General features: G+C 38.0%; 2 protein-coding genes across 2 annotated transcripts in view; both read left to right on the top strand.

Moving 5' to 3' along the window:
• Nucleotides 1-859: 859 nt before the first annotated feature.
• On the top strand, nucleotides 860-8,728 carry RSKR (ribosomal protein S6 kinase related). Its single transcript, XM_072430170.1, has 12 exons — nucleotides 860-940; nucleotides 1,521-1,769; nucleotides 2,418-2,501; nucleotides 2,642-2,710; nucleotides 3,023-3,092; nucleotides 3,549-3,656; nucleotides 4,814-4,854; nucleotides 5,167-5,194; nucleotides 5,922-6,011; nucleotides 7,029-7,117; nucleotides 7,200-7,310; nucleotides 8,104-8,728. Exons 1-12 carry the CDS (start codon nucleotides 914-916, stop codon nucleotides 8,326-8,328), a joined length of 1,191 nt encoding a protein of 396 aa, XP_072286271.1. The 5' UTR covers nucleotides 860-913; the 3' UTR covers nucleotides 8,329-8,728.
• Nucleotides 8,729-11,136: 2,408 nt separating this feature from the next.
• Nucleotides 11,137-19,407, top strand: part of SPAG5 (sperm associated antigen 5) — a gene marked incomplete in the record, with an annotated part of 33,333 nt that continues 25,062 nt past the window's right edge. The window contains 5 exon segments of the mRNA XM_072430160.1: nucleotides 11,137-11,203; nucleotides 14,372-14,486; nucleotides 14,908-15,030; nucleotides 15,844-17,318; nucleotides 18,030-18,213. Coding sequence (XP_072286261.1) covers nucleotides 14,427-14,486; nucleotides 14,908-15,030; nucleotides 15,844-17,318; nucleotides 18,030-18,213 — 1,842 coding nt within the window.

The raw sequence follows: 19,407 nt of genomic DNA, 5'->3' as shown, positions 1-19,407 counted from the left end.
GGGTAGTGTACCTGGCTAAAAGGGGCTGGGGAGAACACTGCATAGTGTGTACATACAAACAGGACAAGTCCAGGGACATTAAACATCCAGGGGATTTGTATTCCAACCTATTTCCTCCTCCAGACTTTTTGTTCAACGCTTTATTGTTATAGACTTTAAAATACCAGTTTCCAAGGCAAGTTATTATAAATCTTTGGATTTTACATATATGATTTTTTTCCTGCATGAACAAGAAGCATGCACCATGAAAGGTAACTTAATGAGAAATTGATCTTACCAAGGAAGTGATACAATCTTCAGTATAGTTATAGAAGGTATTGAATATTTTGGAGCAAAATCCAATTTATAATCGTTGCATCATAATGCCAATTTCCATTATTAATGAAAATGGATTATCACATGCCTTGATTGTACTGTATACAAAAGCTTCAGGAAATATTCAGACCCCCTTCACTTTTTTTCAATTTTGGTATGTTGCAGCCTGATGCTACAATCATTTAAATTCTTTTTATTTTCGCATTAATCTACACTCAGTACATCATGATGACAAGGAAAAAACAGAATTTTAGACAATTTTGTAAATGTATTTAAAACAAAGACTGAAATATTTTAGCAATGGCTAACTGTAGGTTTGTTTTTATAATTATAATGATAATTGAAAAAAATAGTAATATATCTTGTCCATTGTAGTCATATATGATATGTATAAAAATTATACTCATGAATAATGCAACACTAAATAGGATGCATGAGCAAAGGCCAGTATTTAGCAGAAGATTAAAATTGTTTGTCCAGCTAAAGCGGATTAACAGCACATGTGACTCCCCTCAGAGATCAGAAAGTGTTTGGACAAGGAGGGGGGGGCTTGAAAGCTCAAAATCTGCCCTGCACATACACCAACTGAAGGCATGAAATGGGAGCCGCCAGCAGTAACAGCAAGGTAGGAGTAATATATGTCAAGAGGGGAAAAACCCTTCTACAAATATATTATAATGGATTAATAACTTTATTCCTAGCTTAGAGAAGTCATCTAAAAAAAAACATTACTTGCCTTTTTCTACTGTACTATAGACTGCATATTTTCTCAAAATATATTAATTTGCAATGAGGTACATTATATTGAGTATGTTTAAATGGTCCCCCTTATATTGGTATACATTTTTTGAAAATGCAAAACAGTGGAGTGATAACATTTTTTTTGGGTCCTCATTATCTATTTTGTTTCCTTACACCTCTCCAGTGTATTGGAAGCATCAATGAGTTTTACTTATATTGGAAATGTTCAAACATTATATTCATTTCTTCAGCTTTAATCAGCATCTGAAAAAAGAATTATCACATTGAGGGAAAATTCATTGTGTCTACAAATAAATGTGAGCCTGGGTACTTGTATATCATTAATAAGCAAGTCAGTTTTGCTGGCTAAGCAGTTCTCATTGTTAGATTTGTATCCTGAAGGATTTTTATAAATTGGATATGGATAACCCTTCCTTTCTAAAGTTCAGTTTCTTTCTATTTAGGGCTGTACTACTGTGTCACCCAGCGTCTGGGTTCCTTCGTGGAAAGGGCTGTTAAATGGGGACAGCTTGACAACATCACGTTTTGGTCAGCTGTGGGCAACTGGCCGAACCATAAAGGACAGGTTGAAGACCTCCCATCAGACAAGCCTTCCGGAGACAAAAGTGACAGAGCGACCTCCCCCTCATTGTGTATCCTTATTCTTGCCTGAATTCCCCGCCTGGTCACCGGCTATGCAGCCAGAGTTAAAGGTCTTGTAGTAAAAGAGCAATGATGCAATGTAATCTCTTATTAAGATTTGGTGCCTTTATATAGAATGTATATAATGGTATATAATGCTAAGCTTAACACAGTCTACATAATGCAGATTTGACATTCACTGTATTTAGGTTCTCTTTAGGTGTAACATTCACAAAAACAAGAATTATACAATAGTATGCTTTCAAAGTGTCCATACAACACAATATTACGCTTAACATTTAAAAAAAAAAAAAAGTAAATTATTATCTTTTCTACTCTTTTGCCTAAGCAATTGTTATGATGGTTGAACATCTCTTGTTGACAGATAAAGTCTTTGAATTTCAAGGCATTGATAAAGTGTTAATACTTGTAAAACATACCTACCTATAACTTTTGAGGACAAATAAATAATAAGATTATTCAGTACACAATGTATAGCATACCGTTAGAGTTGGTCACACATGGCTCGACTGAAATTTGTTAGTTACTTGCATAGAGATTTCTCATCATGTACAGCAGACATTGGAAAGGTGATTGTGGAAAATGTAGGTGACTATAAATGCAAGGACAGGCAGATATCCCGCCACTTTAATTCGGAGACCTATATCTTTATATTTGGCCTAACATTACTAATTTCTGCATGAATGTATCTCCTATAGGTTCTGGGATGTGTTGCTAAAGGATCCCTTGGTCCAGTGCTGAAGGTCCTAAACTGTGCAGAACAGAAGATCTTTGCCTTAAAGGTTAGAAGACTCATCATTGCCACTAAACTGCTAGGGTCTGAACTAAGAAGCGCATTCATGTGTTCTTTGTTACCAGAGCCAACTATGTTGCTTTTATGTATTTGGACACCTGAGTCTATATTTATATTTTGCCTCCACAGGTATTACCCAAAGGGGAGGTTCTGCGACGTAACACACTGAAGCAATGTAAAGAAGAGGTCAGCATTCAGGTATGGTAGGTCATTGCAAAGATTTTTTTTGATAGAACAGGCCTATCAAATTGGTGCCATATGGACCTGTAATTTTGTTACACTCCTGAACATAATGCACTGCTCTGGATGGGTATAATAGAACTGAGCTGCTATTACTGTAGTTTGATCATTCATTCTTCTCTGCCCGCCCCATTGGCCCTTCTATGCAGTGATATTTCCATTTATATCCTGTTCAATGACCTAATGTCACTCAGTGTTATCTAAAAGCAGTTTAAATAGAAGCTCTGTTGGCCACACTAATAACTGACAACTGTCTCTTTCTGCAAACAGTGGCAATTGAAACATCCATTTATTCAATGTTTGGGAGAGAGTTGGCAAGGACAGCGTCATCTATTTATCAGTAAGTCACCCTAGCCCACACTTCCATTTATTGATACCTGTAGAGCAGATAAAAAATTTCCCAAAAATAAATGATATTTTACATGAAGCTGTGTTTATTGAAACATTAAAAAATAAACTGCCATATACCTACAGGCCCAGTGATACCCTTTGTATTAAACATCTTAGTCATCTAATGAACAATCTAAATAGTATAGCTGTTAATTTGCTGTGTAAAGCCAGAGATAACAGAAACAAATGTATGTTTAATTTATGAATAATTCTATATTATTTATGTATTTGGCAACATATGTTACTATACACTTTATTTTTTTTAAAGCATAAGCTACATTCTCATTTTTTTTTTTTACTAAAATAGTAAGCTGGACCCTGAAAAAAACAGGATACTGGGAGCCCTAGATAACATCCCAATGGTAAAAGTAATGATTTTTTTTAATGTTTCCTTTGTTTACTGCAGTGTGTAATTACTGCAGATTTGGAGATCTCCATTCCTTGTGGATGTCTGTCAAGCTGATTGATGAAGGCACGGTTCGGCTTTTTGCAGCAGAATTGGTATCGGTGTTGGGTAAGATCAACAGACTGATGTCACTGTGCACTAACACTGCTTCAATATCAACACACATCAAATACAAATGATTAAATAGTAATAAAATAAGCTTGGATGTAAGACTCTTCCAAACATGTATGCTTACACTCTTGATAACCGTTAGCTTACATGTCCTCACTTCCACCATTCTCTACTTTTACCCCTATTCTCTTTTATTGTTTATTTTTTTTAATCTCCCTTTTTATTACATTTGTTTCTCTCATCGGATGTGGGCTTGCTAAAATAACCAACCAATTTCTCTGGTCTTTGACAAGCACAAAAACCTAGCAACACCTCTAGTTGTGTAATAATCTCACAAAGGCAAGGAATTCTTAATTAAGCATGAGGTATTTGCTTTGGATTAGTAGGCATGATCATAAATATGAAGAACAAAACAGTGGTCAGAAAGACCCATAGCTGGTTAGCAAAGTATACAGCCCAGAAGAAGGAGTTATGTGGTTTACAAAGGAAAAACACACATTTTTATTTTGTCATTTTCAAATCATCAAAATTATTAAAACCAATAAAATTACACCAATATCAAGTACAAAGTGTGATATTTTTAGTATTCAAAGCAAACCTGACGCGTTTTGTGCAGTCCTTGGATTTTATTTTTTTTAATCATGGAGGCTGAGCATATCATGTGGGCATTACCTAGGGTATTCTGCATGCAAATGCAGCCTTTTTAGGAATTCCCACTGTGACAGAACCCCACTTCCCAGACTTACATCCACATGGGGAATTTTGATATTTGCATAGCTCATTTTAGAAGTCAGACCGCTGCTTGATCGAGTCTGGGGGCTCTGGCAGGGGAACTTTGGCAGGGTGTTGTAAAATTTTCAGGAAGCTATGTACAACAGTCCGACAGTCCCTTACCCTGGTCATAATCTGCCTCCTTCAAATAAAAAAGCCTAAAAGCTTAGTGATGCCAAAGTGGGTCTAAATAAAGGAACATATCGAAAATTGCAAGGTTTTATTTGTACCTTTATTGTATGCTAATGAGGGGTTCAGGCAGGAACTAGGCAGATTTACTTTCAGGTTTAAGGCACTAGAATTTAACTATATTACATGTATGAGTTTGTATCATAGAATAATGTATTTGAACAAAATAATAACCATTTACTTTATCCTTACAGTGTATCTTCATAATTTGGGCATCATACATCGAGATGTTAAGGTAAGAACGCAGTGCACAGGAATGAATGTTACATAGGATATCATTACAATTAAAGTAAATTACCAGCAAACCTACCTAATATCAGCACTGTGTTACAAACTGGTTATCTTTTGCTGTTTGTGTCTCCTTTGGGAGATGTTCCTTCCTTTCCTAATACAGAAAGTAAGATAATATCCCTTCAGCACAGAGATATTCCCTTCTTAGACAGTTGTCACTCTAACAGCCCCCGGAAGATTAACCATCACTTTTTGTTCTAAGGTGTTTAAGTTATGTCAATGATTTTCTAATAATACCATCCTTGTGTTATTCCAGATGGAAAATATTTTGCTTGATGAAAGAGGTAAGTAAAATCCCACTGTGGTGTTGTGTAGACTTTAGATTTCATATGTATGTCTTTGCTGCTATGTGAAACTCCTTAGCTGAGTCTTAACAAAAATGCAGTGGCACTGGCTGAGTGCAGTGACTAAATCTGGCTTACAAGCTCCAAACTGCAAGTTTGTGTGTTTGTGATTGCCTTTTCCAATTGTATTGATTTAAATAGCAGTCAAGTGTTACTATTACCCTCTAGTAGTAGTCACAAGTACCTGTGTTTTGTAAGCACTGGGTCCTCATTGCTTAGGTCCAGCAGTAGCATCCTCCAATCTCTCTGCATACATCCCAGCAATAGACTGAGAACAGAGAGAATTCTACTCTACAAGTACAAGTACAAGTACAACAGGAACAAATGTTTGAGGTTGCAAATGCTACGGACACTCCAGCTGAACAATTAGATGGTGAGGGCTTTCAAAATGGTTCAGACAATACATCTTACTGCAGACACCCACCTGTAGTGGGGAGAAAGGTTAGGAGCACAAATGATTTTTTCATAAGCTGTTATAAACCACATCTCAAGTAGGTTAGAATGTTTTGTGGGCTGTTTTAATAACTGTAGTTCATATCAACTATTTGTTTTTTAAGAAGGCTAACTACCCCAAAACATTGTTCTACAAAGAAGCTGTAAGGTAAAGTGCACTAAGGCAACACTTGTAAAACTGGCACATCTGATAACATGCTTTTTTTTTCTTTAGGACATTTGAAATTGTCAGATTTTGGACTTTCTCGACACCTTCCTTTTGGAGAACGTGCATATACCATATGTGGCACTCTTCAATATATGGGTATGAGAAAAGCACATGGAATATGAATTTAATACCTGCATACATATCTTCAGAGATCTAGCTTAAACAGCCAAATGTATACAAGTAAATATGTATATGTTAGTAGACCTTACCAGGAGCTAAAGAAGGTATTGCTACCATGAGGGGATTCTGATTCCAGAATATTTGTCACTTCTGCTTTCTTAATGCATAGAATTGTCCTCATGATATTATAACCAGAAGGCAGAGGCTTTCATGGATGCTAGATGTAAAACCTTATATTCTTCTAATTTTAAAGATATACTGTATATAATCACAAATAATTAGAATGTTTGTTACATTCTGGAGACTCTTGGCAAAGTCACTGAACCTGAAAGCAGACCTAAACTAAAATTGTTACTTTACATAAAATGGTAAACAACCCCTTTATGCAAGGTAAAAATTACCTTCTTTTTTGGTGGGTAAAACTCTTTTTTGAACAAAAACAAAGTGTCAAGCCTCTCTCCTTCTGTCTTTATTGCTTCAGCAATGAATACAGAATGGGAAGTCAGAGCCTCCCGGAATACGTCATGCATCTCAGGAGGCCTCTGGTTGCTGCTTCTGCACATGTCAATATCAGGCATGCGCAGAAGGAGCTCTTTCTTCAATGGGAAAAAAATGCCGATCTCATGATCTCTATGCAAGGTTATCTTCTTGCAGTTTGTAATAAAAGCTGTAGCAAATCAGATAAAGCTGTATGTTATGGCTGATGGACATAAAGCATCATCTTGGTTTTTCCTCCCTGGCCTTACTGACCCCAGCCTATCAGTTATGGAGGCACACAGCGCCTCGTTAAAGCTTACCACTGCATCTGGGGGCATTGCTGTCTTAGTAAATATGCCACTGGACCTGAAAGAAGGTATTGAAATGTAAATGAAAAGGCTTAATTTAGTAACTTATTCAGTATTTATATGAGGGGAAGAACAATGAAAGGCAAAATTAGCACATTAAACTTTAGCTTTATAGACATTGTTTCCTTTTGTTTTTTTGTTGTTCTAGCTCCCGAGGTTCTTTTTGGAGGTCCATACAGCCATTCAGCTGACTGGTGGTCATTGGGCGTCTTGCTGTATGCATTGGCTGTTGGAGAGGTAAAGTCACAAGTTATGTAAAATAAATTCTTATAAGGCAAGCCTTGTACTCAACATTTACCTGGGTTGTTCTATGTTTTAGTTTCCAGTTCCATGTGCTAGAGACCATATAGGTATGTTAGAGATTGTCAATCAAGCATCTTTCAATATTCCGGAGTCTTTGAGCCAAGGACTTTCATTTCTTCTAAAAGAGGTGAGCTGTAACTAGTTTAGAAGTGATTTCAAGGTACAGAATAATTGACTAGTAAGGGAAAAGAGCAACTTGCAAATATCAGGTAGTCAAAAGTCTATGAGTAGCACCAAACACTTCCAAGTGCCTTCATTATTACACATACAGTGATTATTCTAGGAAGAAGTGACAATCATCTTTACAATGTACTACAATGCCAGGACAGAACTGCAAAATTAGAGTTCACAAATATTATTATTATTATGATTATTAATAATAAAAAGGATTTATAGGACGTGTGGAATCCAGACCCCGGGGTATTGAAGGTGGTAATGTTGATACTTCAATGTAGAGCTGGACTCCATGGAAGTATTGAAATGTTGTATCCTGTTCTGACCATTATGGTGATGGTTCACTAAAATGACTAATCAACAGTGGGGTGCTGGATTCAGTTTTTGATTTTGAGCAAAAAAAACCAAACAAAATGTATTTATTATAAATAAATAAATTTATCCCAAAATAAGCATCCTTTTCTATGTTTTTTTAGACTGAGAATTACCAGAGGCTTTCTATAGTGTCCCTTGGTGTGGTTACTAACAGGAAATCAACCATGGTGTAGACCAGTTTTCTTCAGCATCTTTGTACATGAGATCTCTGCTGAAGTGGAGGATCAGAGTTCAGATTCTTTAAGTTTATTCTTCAGCGGAGATCATGTGACCAAATGCCAAGGCTTGGGGCATCTAGTTCAGCTCATCCAGTAGTAGGTCATGCATATACCTGATTGTTACTGATGTAAACCTCTTATGATTTCTCTTAGCTCCTGTGTAAAGTTCCGAGACAGAGGCTGCACCACCTCCATCAGTTCCAGAGCCATATTTTCTTTAGAGGAATGACGTTTGATCCCTCACTTCTTCAGAAGTACCCAGTACATCTTGTGTTATCCATGCGGGAATCAGAAGATACAGAACTGTCAGAAACTCACATGTTTGAAGACTTTGACTGTGATATTACAGAGGCCTTGCAATTTCCACGCCCAGCCTAAAATATATTATCTGCAACAAAAGATCCTCCCCAACTGCTGCCTTATATTGTGTGGAGTCTAATACTGACGTTAAGGGGTCTCTTTATAAAGTAGTGAATCCAACATTCACCAAAACATTCCCTGGCAGAGAATCTTCCAAGTCTATGTATTTTAATGGCAGATATTGATTCTCAACCAGGGAATGTTTCAGTGAATGTCAGATTCACTGCCTTATAATTAGACCCCTAAGAGTGAGGTATTTCACACCTGTTGCCTTTATCATTGATAAAGTCTCCTGTGTAGAAGGCATTGCTTTTTAGCTATTAGCTGTGCTGCTTTCTAATGATAGAAATTCCTATTTGTACATAACATAAGACCGGGTTTATACGGTATTTAAAAATTAAACAGGTGTTTTACTATTCTGCAGTCTCTTGACTTTTGTGGTCTTTTTACAATTTTATGTGTTCCATTGCAGGAAAAACACCTTGAAAGATGAATTATAGCCACAACTAAAAACATATATACCAGTGTTTCCCAACCAGGGACCCTAACCTATTAATACACAGTATTTATATAGCGCTAACATATTACACAGCGTTGTACAAAGTCCATAGTCATGTCACTAGGCCGGAGTGCTAATCTCGGAGCTACCGTGCCTACAGTTCCTTCAGGGATTGCAAAAGGTTCTGTAAGAAATGAGATTGTTGCACCTTTTTAGGTCAGTAACCACTGACACCATTGAATTGTTTTGGCTGTCTGTAAAGATGGAATTCTTTCCAATAGCCAGCAATGTAAGAGACATTCATCCAACTGACAATCACACCAATGTACTGTGAACTTTGGATAGTATTATTATTATACAGGATTATTATAGCGCCAACATATTATGCAGCGCTGTACATTAAATAGGTAAAAAACAGACAGATTCAGACAGTGACACAGAAGGAGGAGAGGACCCTGCCCTGAAGAGCTTACAATCTAGGAGGTATAGTAATTATTGTCAAGGCTTCCTTAAGACCTGAAGGTATTTCAAGGATTCCCCCATGTTAAAAAGTTCAATAAAGGCTGATACACACGGTATTTATATAGTACATACTGTGTATGATGCAGTCTGCATTACCAATACCATTAGGTCCAACTACCCACTCCAAGGGTCAATTGCTTTTTTTTAAGAGGATGATAGAAACAAGTAATACTTGGTTGTTATAGTCTCTACCAAAAGGGTTACTCTAAAAAACTCAACCTAAATTTAATTAACCATTATCAATCAAACTTCATTCTACACCCCACAAAACATCTTCAGTATTTATATAGTGCCAACATATTACACAGCGCTGTACAATATCCATAGTCATGTCACTAACTGCCCCTCAAAGGAGCTCACAACCTAATGTCCCTACCATAATCATATGTCTTTAATATAGTCTAAGGTCAATTTTTGGGGAAAGCTAATTAATCTAAATGCATGTTTTTGGAATGTGGGAGGAAGCCTACCCAAACACAAGGAGAACCTGCAAACTCCATGCAGATAGTGTCCTGGCTGAGATTCAAATCTGGGACTTAGCGCTGCAAAGGCCAGAGTGTTAAACACTGAGCCACCCTGCTGCTTCATCCGACAAAGCCTTCATCAGTTATCCCATGAAACCTCTTCCTTTATATGCTATAAAACATCATCTTTCTTCTCCCAAACTGTTACCCTACTTCTCAGAAAAGTACATTTTTTACTCATTAGTTTTTTTTATTTTTCAAGTTTTATTCTTTACTACCATTCTCACTGATCTATATTGCATCCAACAGCTTGCACTGCACTTTGGTTGTGACGCTTATTTGCCATGAGTACCAACAACAGTTTCTGGGGCAACAAATTAACCAAAAGTTATGTTTTTGTGGGAAAACTAGAGAAAACCCACATGAACATAGGGAGAAGCATACAAAACCTAACTGTAGTAATTTTTTACCATAGGTGTTTAAAAAAGAAGACAAACCTCACCCAAAACAAAAACAAAAAAATTACACTTACCTTCAATCCTGCAGAGCAGTCGGTCCATCCGGAGGTCTCTTTCATTGGGTCCCGTGTTATCCCGGCATCCGTCTTCGGGTCGGCACGCCGGGCACCGCCATCTACTCCTCTTCTTCCGGGTTCTTCTTCCTATGTCACCAGGGGCAAAATCAGGTGACGTAGATGGGAAATAAACTTTCCGATCTCACTACGCATGCATTTTTTTCCCTTTTGTCGAAAGGGCTCGTTCTGCGCATGCCCGAGATGCTCAGGCATGCGCAGAAGGAGATCCTAAAAGCCTCTCGGGATGGGTGATGTAGGTATCCCGGAAAGCTTTGCGCTTCCATTCATCCTCAATCGCCTAGAATTAGGGCGCGGTGCTGTACGTGCTATATATGCCTATAATATACGCCTGTTTTTTTTTGTTTTTTTTTAAAAGAGTGTTGCACTTAAAAAAAGCAAACAAACACAATTTTTAACTTTCATAAAAGAGTTGTCTACCCTTTTATGTAAAGTGAAAATTCTGAGTTTAGGTCCGCTTTAAGTTATTGATGCCATTTTACACACTGATCACCATGATTACCATTGCTTTCCTTGTCTCCCTGAGGCTGGGATGTATTGCAGAACCTCAGCACAAATAGTATGAAACTATTGCTGATCGTTCTAGCGCCATCTACCGACCATTTGACGTAATGCTAACATATCAGAGCAGGCATGTAAACAGAAGAAAATCACGTGACATGGCTGTATGCTATTGGTAATTCAAAAAGAGATGTGAAACGCAGAAAGGGACGGAACGTGAAGCGAGGTCCAGCTTCTGATTTGTCTATCCGCAGCCAATAGAAAACAACTGAATTTATTTGAACTCTTGGCGCTGGTGGAGTACGGAGAGCTGAGGTGAGGAATGGTGAAAGGCCGGGAGGGGAATAAGAAGTGTGTGATGGAGGGCAATGCAGGGAGGTATATGTGAGTGCTATCCGGAGGTCTGGTGGAATATGTCAGGCGCTATCTCACTTCTCCCTCACAGCTCTTTATCATGTTTCGAATATTCTCCATAACATGGCCTGCTCCTTTATTTATTATGTCGGCCTGCATACAATAAACATAACAGACACGGAGTAAAATATTAATAAAAAATCTTATGTATTATAAAAATTTTATATTCACCTGTTACAGAGCTACAGCATGAATATTGACATGTGACACACCTCCAGGGTTCGGGTGCTTGCTCCCCCTGTTCTTTCAATAGTTTCTCCCGCTGACATATATCTATATTGGATGTTGGGAAGAACCAATGGGTGATGGGGGGGACTTCACTCCCAAACGTGTCAGATGTGACTATTCTTTGCATGTTGTTTCCCAGTGACGATAACACTACAGATCAGTGTAAAGTCTTCCATTTACAGTTGCATTTTAACCTTTAAGCAGACCTAGATCATTACAAATCGGTATAACATTTTGTTCAGCATTGCAGGTGGAATAGTATTGTGTTCTTCCTTCATTCACCTTTTCTTTTCCAGCACTGAGCACATCCTATATTGTCTTTTATAAATGTCCTGAGAGTGTGGTGAGCACTGTGCATTGTTACAACTAATTAAAGGTAGTCCCCGGGTTACATACGAGGTAGAGACTGTAGGTTTGTTTTTAAGTTGAATTTGTATGTAAGTTAGAACAGGTACATTATTTTAATAAATGCAATTAGGACAGATGTTTGTCTCAACATATTATTAGGCAGTATGGTGTCAGTTAATGTAAAAAAATACTCACTGTGAGTTAATCACAAACAAAGCAAAAAAAAAAAAGAGCCTAGACATTTGTTAACTTTGCTTTGATATGCAAAAAGAAACAACTGCAGAGTTTGTCTTGGTTACTATAGAGTTACAAGAGGCTGCAGAAAGAGCTCAGTCCCCTAAGATCACCACCAACCTCAGCTGTGTAAAGCAAAAGATTTCTCCTGCAAGTCATGCAGACCGCCCCTCCCCCTTCAAGCCTCCATTCTGCACAGGAGGGGGCAGGGAAGCCCTGCTCTTATCTAGGAGGCTGTCAGATGTCATACCCTGTTTCCCCGATGATAAGACACTGTCTTATTTTTTTTGGAAGGCCAAAATATGCTCTAAGGCTTATTTTCAGGGGGATGCCTTATTTACCCATGAAGAAGACTACAGTACACAGTTATTGTTCATGTGCCATTCATGTCCACTTCTGATCAATCTGTGCCAATCATTGTCCCCTTCTGATTAATCTGATCCATTCATTGTCCCCTTCTACTGTAATCAATAATATACCGTACCATTAAATGTCCCATTGTAATTCATCATATACTGTACCATTTAATGTCCCATTCTAAAGCTTATATACAGTAAGTGGTATTGCTCACAGCAAAAGAAACCTGTCTGTGTCTCACTTTTGGATGTTCTGGCCGTGAACAAACTCCTGCAGTCTCCGTTAGGGAGGGATGAGGGAAGCTGCCTGTGTTTGCTTGGGCGGAGTCACGTGCGCGCGCTGCAGTCCTGTCACTTCCTCTTCATGACGAGGCGCGGCACGCAGCCATGGAGGCAGACGGAGGAACCACACGGAGTCACCCACCGTACCACCCGATTCGGGTAAGCGCAGGTATCGGTGGGTGGCTTATTTGCGGGGGGGGGGGCCTTATTTTACATTTTTCTCTAAAAAGGGGGGGCTGTCTTATTTGATGGCCCTGCCTTATCATCAGGGAAACACGGTAGTACCTACATCCGTAAAGCCCACTATCCAGTGATATTACCTCATTTTCTTTCCAGTGTCTGTAGGTAAACCTTGCTGTAATATAAATACCAAAAAATATTCAAGAACATGGGATTTGTTATTACAGAAAAATAAAAGATGGTTTAACAGGCGGGTACTTTATTTCAGAAGGGAAAGCTGCCATAATGCAGGAGTTGGTGTCTTTGTCCTGAAAGCCATCATGAAAGAAATGCAAACTACCGTGTACAAGCTCCCTGCTTGCTTTCAGAACCAGTATGTCAGAATAACTAACCTAAAAAGTCAGAAAAAAGGAGCACCCAAAATCCATTTTTTCAAACTTGCCTACCTGTCTTCTATCTTTTAAAACTGTCACTACTTACCCTCCATTACATATCTCTCTTCCTATTGCGTGTTACTTCCCCCACTTCTTAGATTGTGAGCTCCTCTGGGCAGGGTCCTCTCCTCCTCCTGTGTCACTGTCTGTATTTGTCTGTCATTTGCAACCCCTATTTAATGTACAGCACTGCGTTATAAAAAAAAAGTTTATTAATAATAATAATAATAATATCCTTTATCTATTTCAAGACCATAAAGGACAGTATAGAAGGAAATGTATCAGCATGACGATCAGGGAATTAGCATTTGCAAGAGAGGGCAGCAAGGTCCTGTGATGTGCCAAACAGCACGTGAGATCGTGCTGTTTCCCTTTTAGCGAAAGGGCTTCTTCAAGAGCCCCCCGGAAGGCTCTCCCAAAAAAAGGGTGTTGCACTTAAAAAAAAAAAAAAAAAAAACACAAACAGAATTTTTACCTTACATAAAAGGATTGTCTACCTTTTTATGTGAAGGGAAAATTCTGAGTTTAGGTACGCTTTAAATTTATTGCAGTTTATGCCAGCATTTTGCTTTGTAAAGATGGAACATGCTACATTTTTACACACAGGTATATGATATGTAACGCAGTATGATATTACCAAAAAGCGTGTGCATAAATGCAAAATGTTAATTAAAAAACCCACAAACAAAAGCAGTAAATTTTGAATACATGAAGCTAACCAAGGATGTCATGGCAATGCTAAATTTATGCAAAGTTTTACCCTAAATTTTTTTTCCTCCTTGAACATTTTCTTCAGTATGTCAACCTCACATAATAGAGAATGATCTTCTTTGTAACATTTATCTTTGCCTCGGTATCTCTTCACCCTGCTACAAAAAAAAAAAAAAAATCACTAAAATTTTAGCTTGTTTTCTTCAGATGTGATAGCAATATATACTATTAGTTTTTTAGGCTCGTGGCTTACAAAACCTAATATCTAATGCTCACACTCATATTCTTTTTACTAGTTCAACCCATATGAAAACTTTCTTTTCGATAACAAAGAAACTATTTTAGGAGAAAATGTGGTCTCCTGTCGGTCCTGCGTCAAATGAAAATCAGATCCCAGGAGCACAGACTATTGTAAGTTGGTGTTGATTTTATTTTTTTCATTTATAAATCATACATATAAAGTAAGTTTGTTATCCTATGGTAACACTGATGCTCCTTTAAGCCCACATACTTTTTCCCGCGGTGACAATGCTACTTAGTATGGGGAGTGATTTTCACCCTGGGACTAGATGTGTCTCACTGGGAAGTTCATCAGACAAAAATAAAAAGAGGCTTGATAAAATGAAATGCCTCCACCACATATATATACTAGTAAGCTTCAGGATATTAAATGTTTGTTATTGTGTTTTTATGCACTTTAATTTGATAGTTGGTGCCAACACTTGAGGTGCATTCGTATTTTCAATAAATGCACTTCATATTTTTTTAGTTAATACTAAAATAAGAATCTCGCTTGCTATTTTTTTTTACTTTTTTTTTTCTGAATGCCTAGGTACATCGAAAATCTGTTGGAAGGACCCCGATGAAAGCTCTTGGTGTCCTTGACCCAAATAGTTTAAATAATCAAAGACCCTCACTTCCAAAGCAATCAAGCAATGCAATTGTTTCAGATAAGGTATGGGAAGAGTAAATGACTCTATCAAGCAATGCAACCAAAATAGACATTTTTTGTAGCTGCATGTTTGTGGATAGACCAGATAAACATTATTTGTACATAAAGCTGCTTTTTAGTCTGGATTTGGTTGTTTATATTGACTACAGATTTACTTACACACACACACAAAAAGAGATGTGGAAGATGTTCTGCGAACAAGCTTTATGCTTTCTTTCTCAGCACACGGAATGGCCCAATCTTGAGATCTAGCTAGTGATGAAATTCTGTTATGCCCGTTTCTCAGAAATTCAAGGTGGTAGCTCTTCTTTACCCACTGGAGATTGCCTAGGCTTAAATTGCTTCAATGGATCTTTCTATAAAAGATCCAAAAGGGGCCCTCTCTTCTATCCTATAAGAAACCTTGTCGAGGACAAGCTATAAGGTGTGGAAGACTTCCAGACATGAGCTCAGCCATATTACTGGTCTTGAGTTTGAAAAATTTGCAGTCTGCTTTTTTGTAGAGACTTCAGGTCCAGTAAGAAACTGTTGAGTCCTTTGATTACACCCCACCTCATCCTTGAAAAAATACATTTTTGTTCTGCTGGTTGTGAAACTGCCTGTGTTTCAATGCTCTTACTTCCATCCTCTGTTTTGTTGTTTTAGCTTTCTTTACTTTGTTTTTTGCAGTCATTTTAGGTACTGCCTTGTGGTTTTATGATTACAGAAGATATTAGTGAAGAAGCTATTAGTATTTCTTAGTAATGTATTATTATTTATTATATTTTTAAGTGTAAGATGATAGACATGAAGTTAATAGTTTGTTTTGTGTTCCAGAAAACTTCCTTTGTCAGCACTGGCGTTCCTGTTAACCTTTGGGTTGATTCTTGTTCTGATGATTATTCGTTGAAAGGTTCAGAAACCCAAACTCACTCCTCCTTGGAAAACAAAGAAATCAAAGTCAACCTTACAGAGTCTTCTTTTAATTTAAAAGATGATTATCATTGTAATCAGCTTTGTGAAAGTGTATTGGTTTCAGATGATGTATGTTCAGATCAGGCTCAGGAGGCCATTCTTGAAAACCCAGATTTTAAATGCCTTGAAGAATCCAACACAATGGTTAACTCGGTTACTGGAACAACAGAAGATGAGACCTCATCCACTGATTGCCAACAGGCAGTTTCTGCAGATCTTTCCATTCAGACAACTCTTGATGTTTGCAGTAACACAGTAGCTGCACCACTTCTGGAGGCACCAACAGCTCTTCATACAAAATTGGTATTAAATAAGGAGAACTTCAATTCTAGCTGGAGTGATTTTGCACATTGTGTGGTTTCAACTACAGAAGTTGAAGGGTGTTCCGAGGTTAATGATGGTATTGCCATTATATCTGAAGCTGAAAAAATGTTATCTGCTAACAGTACATATGAGATCATTCCTAATGTTGATGGTGAATCTCAAGTTTCCCTTTTGCCATTGTTATCTGGGGAAATTTCAGAATTGACTCAAAAAGTTGAGAACTGGGATATTTGTGAAAAAGAGGATAAGGGCTTTCCAACCGTGCCAGATATTGATATTGGCTGTGTTAGACATAACCTCCAAGTTAAGGATCTACCATCTTTCTTAGGTGATGCGTTGAATGAGGATAAAACGGAGCCAACTGTAGATGTTTCATCAGCCTTTTGGGATTCTGCTGTGGTCCTTGAAAAAATTGATAGCATGGTTAGCCATGTTATTTTAGGTGATGAATGTTCTCTGTCCTTGGTTACTCCTCATCCAGCAATAACCATGGATGATGACTTTTCCTCATGCAGCATTGGAAATAGCACAGAAAATGTCTTGGATATAAAGGATTCTGCAGACAAATGTTTTTCCCCAATTGGAGGAAGTACTCCACATTCTAAACTAAGAGTTTGTGATTCAACCAAAATAACCAGTACAAATTTGCTGATGTCCAGCTCTAATTTACATCAAACAAGTCATTCTGATGAGTCTCCTGATGCAGAAAGGAGTGAGGAGGTTTCTGCATCAGCTAAATGTAACTGTCCCACTCCGGTTATTCCTTCACAGTCTAGACCTAATAACATCTTGTCGCTTGGTAGACGTGTCTGTAACAACATTTTTGCAGAGGCTTTGGCCTCTTTTCATGAAGTTGGCACATCTATGTCCCCAATATCAACATCTGAAGAAATGACATGGACTACTCCTGTAATGCTTCTGAACAAAAGCATGAACACTACTTTGAACTTGAAGGGGAAAGGGGAAAAAAGTGCAAAAGACAATGCCTCGGAGACAGATGATTTGCTTTGGAAGTAAGTAATAGTTTATTTGTATCCCTTCTTTTTTCCACACCTAGGCTTCTCTTAGGCTATGCACACATGTCCGATGATTCTCGTCCGATTATCGTTTCAGGGCTAGTATGGGATGGTAATCTGGCAATGTGTACACTGCTCATCTGACGTCATTCATGGATCCGTCCTGGCAGATCCACGAACGATCCTAGCACAAGTGAAGGGGAGAGAGCGCAGAAGGGTGCCGCTCACTCGTTCTCCTCCCTCCACTCTCCATAGAGCAGTTCATTCATGCATCTTTCAGTCTTTTGCCATTGGAAAGGATAGTGAAAGAACGACAAAAATCTAACATGTATACAGCCTTAGGTTTGAACTCTTCAGCCTCTTGATTAGTTTATCTGTGCAAACAAGACTACCTTGAGGCAGTACATTTAAATATGGCAGATTTGCATTTATCCATCAATGAACCTAATGCAGAAATTTCTGTCAAATCTATATGATTTAGGTTATTTTTGTTGACATCAATGCTGACTTAAGGTAGAGATTTCATTAAAAACTGTCCCATCGCAGGGAATCAAAAAATGTTGAGGTCATGTGTACCAGGCTTCCATATTTATGGTTCTGCATAGGTCAGACTTTTCAGCATGAATTTATTCATATGTATCAAATAGTGACAAAATGTTTTTCCTATTCTTGGTCTCTTGAATCCTGTTTTTAATGATTTGTTTTTAGTTTTTCAAAGGAGGCCTTTTGTAATGCATCTCGGGAAGAACTAATACATCGCTTAGAAGGAACCCTTATTGTTGTGGAAGTTCTCTCTCGACAACTCCAAGGCTGGCAACAACAAAAGGTCACCTCTAAACCATCTGAACAGAGAGAGGCTACCACGCAAACATTTGGAGCATATGAAAGTGAAGTAAGTAGTAAGACTATACAGAAACTATGTTTGATGTATAGCATCATGGGTCCCTATTTTATAGTTCTCTGTGTTGTTTTACTAGTCCTTTTATCAGCATGAAGTATTTATTTTGGCCTATAAGCTAATGTAGGCTTTCAAATTTTAGTAAATGTAATTGGGTGCAATTCTTTATTAAAGGACAGAACTCCGAATAGGGTAGGTGGATGGCACGTAATTCCTTTCTATTTTTCTGTATGAAGCTTGTGCATTTGGACGATTTTTTCGAAGCCCTTAATATGGTGATGAATGTGGGTCTGAGAAGACATTTTTTAGAGTACTGGTAGTCCCAAGGTTACATGCGAGATATAGACTGTAGGTTTGTTCTTGCGTTGAATTTGTATGTAAGTCTGAACAGGTACATTATTTTAATAAATGCAATTAGGACAGATGTTTGTCTCAACATATTATGAGGCAGCGTGGTGTCAGTTACTGTATTAAAACCTAACTGTGAGTTATTCACAAACAAAGCAAAGACAAAAAAAAAACTTTTTGGAGCCTAGATATTCATTAACTTCTGTGCTTTTATTTTTAAAAAGAAACAACTGCATGGTTTGTCTTGGTCGTTAGAGTTACAAGAAGTTGCAGAAGAGCTCAGTTTCAGCTGTGTTTTTTTTTTTTTGCAAAAGATTTCTTCTGCAAGTCATGCAAACAGTCCCCTCCCCCCTCCATGTCTCCATCCTGCACACCAAGGAGCAGGGAAGCCCCTTTCGTTCCTAGGAGTCGTCTGTATGTCGGATGTCCTTACCCCTGGGAACTAATTGTACTTGGGATTGGAAGTATTGTCAGTTAAGCTCAGGTAATGCAAGTATTACTAGCAATGAATGCTTGCTGTCATTTGAATTTGTTGCTTTGCTATTAATAGCAAAAACACAGGTTCATGTGGATCATTTAAAGCGGAACTAAACTGAAAATAAAAAAATATTACACTTACCTTTAATCCTGCAGATCGATGACACTGGACCTTACTTCGAACAGGTCCTGGGTTGTCCTAGAATCCCTCTTCATCGGCGCTAGTGGCCACCATATCCTGGCTTCTTCTCTGGTCTTGTTAGTACGTCACCCAATCTTGCACTGCACAGTTGCGAGATCGGGTTACATAGCCGCTGTAAAGGGTGAAAAAAGAGAGCTGATCTCACTGCGCATGTGTGAGGT

The sequence above is a fragment of the Pyxicephalus adspersus genome, chromosome 1 (assembly GCF_032062135.1).
Source record: "Pyxicephalus adspersus chromosome 1, UCB_Pads_2.0, whole genome shotgun sequence".
NCBI lineage: Eukaryota > Metazoa > Chordata > Amphibia > Anura > Pyxicephalidae > Pyxicephalus > Pyxicephalus adspersus.
Note: the sequence above shows the minus strand (reverse complement) of the source record. Positions and strands in the feature narration are given on the sequence as shown.

Bases quoted from the DNA above. Each gene is read 5' to 3' on its own strand.
- RSKR (XM_072430170.1), top strand. From the start codon at position 914: ATGGGAGCCGCCAGCAGTAACAGCAAG. The intron at 6,012-7,028 runs GTATGAGAAAAG...TTGTTGTTCTAG, and splicing joins TGGCACTCTTCAATATATGG to CTCCCGAGGTTCTTTTTGGA. The intron at 7,311-8,103 runs GTGAGCTGTAAC...GATTTCTCTTAG, and splicing joins TTTCATTTCTTCTAAAAGAG to CTCCTGTGTAAAGTTCCGAG.